The sequence below is a fragment of the Protobothrops mucrosquamatus genome, unplaced genomic scaffold (assembly GCF_001527695.2).
Source record: "Protobothrops mucrosquamatus isolate PMUCROS unplaced genomic scaffold, P.Mucros_1.0 scaffold681, whole genome shotgun sequence".
Lineage (NCBI taxonomy): Eukaryota > Metazoa > Chordata > Lepidosauria > Squamata > Viperidae > Protobothrops > Protobothrops mucrosquamatus.
Window position 1 is genome coordinate 145,712 of NW_015386968.1, and position 6,650 is coordinate 152,361.

At 35.1% G+C, this 6,650-nt stretch overlaps 1 protein-coding gene across 1 annotated transcript in view; it reads right to left on the bottom strand.

The window, feature by feature from the left end:
• Positions 1-308: 308 nt before the first annotated feature.
• The window catches only part of DNAJC9 (DnaJ heat shock protein family (Hsp40) member C9), a 7,135-nt gene continuing 793 nt past the window's right edge, over positions 309-6,650 (bottom strand). The window contains exons 2-5 of the mRNA XM_015818107.1: positions 4,130-4,270; positions 3,178-3,432; positions 2,491-2,577; positions 309-1,742 (exon numbers count right to left, since the gene is read on the bottom strand). Of these exons, the coding sequence (XP_015673593.1) occupies positions 1,632-1,742; positions 2,491-2,577; positions 3,178-3,432; positions 4,130-4,270 (594 nt within the window). The 3' untranslated portion in view covers positions 309-1,631. The remainder of the gene's footprint in view (positions 1,743-2,490; positions 2,578-3,177; positions 3,433-4,129; positions 4,271-6,650) is intronic.

Here is a 6,650-nt window from a genome sequence, read left to right on the forward strand (position 1 = left end):
CTTAGGAAGAACAAATTGCCTGAATAACATATTAAAGCAGCATTGCCTCTTCTATCAAGAAATGAAAACTGATTTTTTTTCCAGGAAGGGGCAGTAAGAAAATGACAGTTTATGCACAATATTAAGCCACTCTTTCAATTGTAGTTTTATGAGAAAGAAAATTAGGTTTCATACATTAAATAAGCCATATATCTTTATTACCTATAAATTTAGCTAAAAACTAAATGGATAGGGGAAATAATGCATCTGGTTGAGGAATACAATGGATGCAGATACTTACTCTCAAGAAATGGAAGAAACACCTATGCTTTTGGAATATATTGAGTCTGCTTTTGTGCTGTCTCAATGGTTAGGAAACTTTGCCACTGAAATTCAGTAATGTGCTCAGTTTGATTACAGCCCTGGGAATCCAAGTCACATGGGTCTATGCACATAACCCTTGTTTTCCTCTCCATATCTAATGTTCTCAGGGTTGGGGTTAGTATATTTGTTGTGTTATGACTATTTGTTTTAATCTGAGCTGTTACTTTTGCTGCCATTATATAGTCTGATATTGAAGGTCATCCAGAGTCTATTAGATTGGGTAGCTATAATAAATAATTCTGTTTAAAAATCAGAATTAATTTCTATGCTCACATTGGCTATGGTTTAGAAAGCTGACTTCATTTTGAGTAGCTGACCTGTTGATTATGCAATCTTCCAGTGCATTGCTTTTGCTTTTACAACAGCTTTCATTCCTATATTGCTCTCAACCTGCAAGACTATCTGATTTTACAGTAACAGTTTTGCTTCATGTTTGTATTTGCTGGGCATATTTTTGCCTTATGCTTATAAAGAGATATTGGAAGAGATATGATTAGAAAGGTAAGTATTACTTTCCCCATCCCAGCCAACCTGGGTTTGAGCATGTCAAACTGATTGGATATAGGTTGCCATAGCCAGCATTTCTTCCAGAATGGAAGAGTTAAGATATTCAAAGACTGATCCCCAGCTGTAATCATACATAAGCCAGAAGGACAATGCACACTCTTCTTTAAGTCAGATGTATTCAGAGAATTCATGCCCTTGCAAACACTGGTACAATTGCATATAATTGCTTTAAAGAAATTTTCTCTTCCTGATCTCAAGTCTCACTGCATTAAAGTTAGTAAAGATTTCAGTTCATGTAGCACTATTAAAATTACTTGTAGAGTTGTTAGAAATGTTTAAAATATATAGTTCTTATGTATGCATACAAACTACCATCATTTTGGACTCAAGGCACTACTGTTACTGTGAAAAGGTGACTTAACAATACATCATTTCAAAATGTTTCCAAATACCTGTAAGTTTCACCTACAATGTTTCTGGTACACTTCTGAAAACAATTTAAATTTAACAATTTGCTCATTTTTTAATTTTAAAGAAGGTTTTACATTCAACTCAGCAATAGGTGAACAATATTATTCTACAGAAATATAGTATGGTAAGGATTTGATCAAGTTTTCTGTGTAGAAAGGCTGTTCCTACAAAATGTTCACAGCTATTTTGCTGGAAATTTGCTAATTGTATCTAAAATCCTGCTGCACTTTTTGTTTTACATCAATTAACTGCTGAAAGTGTGCTGCGAATTAGGGGTAAATGAAAATCAGTCATTTTTTAGCAGTTGCTTTCTTTCTTCCTTTTTTGGGTTTGTTTGCATACTTTGCTTCCATCTGAGCCAGAAAACCTTCCATTTCCTTTTTTCGACTATCTATTCTGTTCTGTTAAATGGAATAAAAACAAGTTGGTTAAAAAAGCAAAATATTAGCTTCTATTATAAAAGGCATTACAGCTTCTCCTCGTTTAACAACTACCTCAGATAGTGACCATTTGCAAATATGGTAATAAATGGTAGTAAAAAATATTAATTTTCTTAGTAACGTGCACACTTACACCAAATTTTTGCACCTGAGAATATACTCTGAGTGAAAGTAACACTGGCATAATGCACTACAGAATTTTATCTGAATGAGACATTAGCAACCAGCAATCTTTACAGTATCTCAGTCAGATATTTGCTTAGCTACCACTTTGCTTAATGACAAAGTTAATTGAACAGACTGGGGTCATTACATGAGGGTGTGCATGTTATCAAAATAATTCAGAAACTACAATAGCATCTATGTTAAAGTATTTAAAATAACATGCAGACTTAAAATAAGTTTGTTGAAAGAATCAAAACTACTGTTTAAAAATTACAAAGGAAGTAACTGTAACATCTATGAGCTACTGTTATCAAGATGCCTATTAATTAAATATGCTACAAAGATCAGAAACAGATTCCCCGATTATTGCTGTGTTTTGTATAGGAAAATCACAGTCAATTTGGAACCTCTACCATATATCAAGTAAAATTCTTTGTCCCAATGCAAGTCACTGTATGCTAAATTGTGACATTTTATGAATTCTTTGATCAGTTTAGAAAAGTTTTTTTTCCAAGGATCTTTAAGCATCTTTTCATAATCTTACTTGAATTAGTACTTTCAGATCATCATCTCCTTCTCCAAGTCCCATTTGTTCCCTGGATTCTTCTGCCTCTTTAGCTTCCTTTTCTGCCTGAAACAGCAACAATACTGAAATGAACTATCAAGTTTCCTAATTCAAATCACCACTGCAATTTATTTAGCATTTAAGGAAATATTCCCACAGCAACCATTCTTTGAGTCAAGGTGGCCAAAGCCATGCAGGAACTTATAATAAAGTGAGGACCTGGGCCTGAATTCCCAGGAACAAATCCAAAACTTTAATTAACTGTTTTAATAAAAAATCTTCAAATAAACACATATGTGTATTCTGTACATGTTACTGATTATTATTTTCATAGCTTTAGAATTTTTTTTCTAAAAATCACTAGAATGTAAGATAATACAAAAGATAAGGGCATTAGTCACTTTCAAAAATTCCACCTTGATTTAAAATAGGATTATAATGTAAAGATAAATGGTAGATGCTATATACCAGGGGTCTTCAAACTTGGCCCTTTTGTGACTTGTGGACTTCAACTCCCAGAATTCCTCAGCCAGGCATGGCTGCCTGAGGAATTCTGGGAGTTGAAGTCCACAAGTCATAAAAGGGCCAAGTTTGAAGACCCCTGCTATATACACTGATATATTTAGAATTATATTTAGTGTTACAAACTTTATTAATAAATCTTACCCTTCTTTTTCTTGCATTTATCTTTCTCTTAGACTCATTTACAAAGGATTTATAAGATGAAAGTTCTCCAGAATCAATAGCATGTTGAATAATCTGTCTTATTCTTGGTTCATCTGTATAATCAACACATAGCACAGAGTCCATGATTTTGTCCATATCGCCTTTAAAGTCTTCATATGCGGCTTTAATGTCCTCCAGCTCTTCTGTGGAATATTTGTATTTCTTTTCAAAATCTTCAATATCTTTTACAGTTATCTAGTTGATTAAAAAAAATTAAAACTTTTTTTACAAGCTTAAGTTAGAAATACTTTTTTCCATTCCTACATTCACTATTATTTAAAAGGTTTTTCTTTTCCTATCGTTCAAGTTCAGCTGAACCAAATCTTTATGAAATAAGAAGGTATTCTGTATGCGGAGTCTGGAGCCAGAGAAGATAGTCTCAATTTAAGTAAAACCAGCAATTTATCTAGTTCAGCAATGTAACCACTGCTTGGAAGCAGTTCCTGTGAGCTTTGAGTTGTAATATTTTCCAATTCTATTTGGAGATTCTAGTGTGAAGTCTGGAAAGTTCAGATGGAAGACCCATGTTCATTAGTAACTTCAGGATTTTTAGGGTTTAGTGTAAGTTACTTGTATTTTGGCAAGAATGGATTTAAAAATTAATATTTTCTGCCATTTGTACAAAATTCCAGAATTATCAGAACTGCTTCTCTTTAATTATAACTTTCATTAAGCCTTCTTTATTAAATTTGTTTGCTGCCCATGTCACGAACAATGAAGTAATGGAAAAAAAAAACACCCTAGCAACCGGCTTTAGATATGGTAAGAGTCCATCATAAAATGATGTATTATACAAAACTTATACAATCGTAACATATACAAAATGTTATCCTGGAAATAATTCTGGCAATTCAGTTATATAGTTAGTGTAGAGTTAAAAAAAAAACCCCACTTTTTTGAATAGCAACCTCCAGTATTCGTCCCAGTTACGATCTTGGGTCAACACAGTTGATTCCTCATCCAGGATCCCTTGTTGATCGTATAACGCCCTCTGTTCCTCATCACTTAGTACTGCGTACACCTTGCCGAGGATCTAAGAGGATACAGACAAATAATCCAATAAATGGCCTGCTCCCTTCCTCTTGCCTTTTCCAAAGGGCCTGTTTTAGGATAAGGAATGTTACATTATCATAAATTTTCCTAATAGTAAAGTAGTAAAACTACTGAAGAGTTTTATCATTTTGTAAGTACAGTAAATTGGGGCCATTCTAAGTAAGCAGAATTTAAACTCTTTTTAAAATAAAACTGAATCTTTAAAATATATTGTTTGTTCTTTAGATGTATAATCTTTTTATAAAAATAACAATTTATTCACTGCAAGCAGATTTATGCTGCTTCAATTGACTCTAAGCAGCCCACAATTCATAGCCAAACATCAAAACCACAGGATGGTAATACTGTAATTAGACAGGACAGGCCACCATAAGAATTTTGTGAAAAGTCAATTTATGTTTCCCTTTGCTTCTTATATGGGGTTGGGGGAGGGGGCTCAGGAGGCATAAATGTCTACATTGAGTTTATGATTGAGAGGCAGAGCCCTGCAAATCACTATAGCAGGTAGAAGTCAAAAATAGGTTGCCAGCCAAGTTACCAAAACTATTGTTTTTAAAATTAACTTGTGGGATGGACAGGCAAGAAACCCCCAGAGGACATGCGTCCTGTTTCATTCAAATAAGAATGCTTTTATGAGTCTGAAACGATTCCACCACCAACTGGGCATATCTGGGATACTTCTGCCCACCCACGTTCCTCTTCTTTTATGCCACAAGTTTAGAATGTCACAAGGGCTGGAGCCCCACCTCCAGTTTTTCCTCCCCGTCCCCCCCCCCAAGCCCTGGGAGGTTACATCAAGCCAAGCTAGCCTGAGAATGTCAGTTAAAAGTTTAGTGACCCAACCAGAATCTCAACAAGGCTAATTGCCATACTACAGTAGTGGCCAAAATTGTGGAAACCTTTGGGGAAAAGTGTATTTTGGAGGTTTGATGGCTAATAACACCACTTTTTTGGGAATAGTACCATAAAATTATATATCAATGGAAAGATAATTTAATCAAGACTGTAATGTAATAACTTTTATGAAGGATTTGCTATTAGAATAGCAATTATAAAGAAAAAAGTGAAACATGTAGAAAAAACGAGATATACAAAAATTATCACCATGTCAGTTAATACTTACAGTAACATGGATTTTAGCCCAGTTTAATCTTTTCAACCTTTGTTTGAGAGATAAAAATGGCTTTTTTGATGGAATTCTAGATTTTAGGCCAAATTCCTGCAGTCTGCATCGAACAGTCCTTGCACTCAACTTCACATTGCATTGTGCCATTTCATCTTGTATACACCCAGATGATTTTCTTCTGTCACGTACGCAGTCTCTTGATTCTTATATCATCACTTGCTGTTGTGCACCTCTTCCTGCCTTTACCAATGTGGTTTTGTAGTGACTGAGTCTCCTTATACCTCTTCAAAAACTTAGAAATGCCACCTTTGGTTACGTTTCCACCAATTTTTCTTCTAATTTCTTCATAACTGTAGCCTTGTTCACTTAATACTACTATTTTACATCGCTTTCTGGGCGACCAGTCAACTCTTTGCACCATTATTTTAATTTTATTACGTTTTACAAGCTCACTAAATGAAAGAACACAAAAACACCCAACCAACTTGATAGCGATCACATAACACAGTGACATGTCCTCCTCTCAGCTTCAATACATGATATCAATAACTGAATCCTACCTTGATCTGATTGGCTCATTGCCAAAACAAGATGACACCTTTTTGGCTCTCTAAACACTCATGCTCATTGGCTACAATCAGATGAAGGAAAGCTACCTGATATCAACCTAAGCAAGTTGTGCTTCCTTTTTCTAGTTATTTGGCTATAACTTTTCATAGAATACAGATCATTGAACAAACCTTGTTGCATTACATTCTTGATTAAATTATTTTTCCATTGATATATAATATTATGGTACTACTCCAAACAAAATTGGTGTTATTGGCTATCAAACCTCAAAAATACAGTTTTCCCAAAAGGTTTCCACAATTTTGGCCACTACTGTAGCTATACCTGCAATATTTATATTCTCTCCCATTTGTCGTGGGTGTCCTCTTTCTGGTGCAGCGACTGGAAATGTTCCACTTGCTAGTTTTCTCTGTCTCAGTCAAGGTACTGAGGGCCACACAGTATGGCCTTTGTGATACTTGCCATATGGGTTTTGTAGTACTGTTGCACCAGCTAACTCACGTGGGTTTTCTTGTATCTTACATCGGCCTTTTTCAAATGTCCTCAGCGCAGAATGGGAAGACACACTAAGCTTTCCAATCGAGCCTCCTCCCTAACCACTAGGCCCCTCCCAGGTTAGCTTTCCCGGAGGTTAGCCAAGGCTGTCGCCTCTTTAAGCAAGACT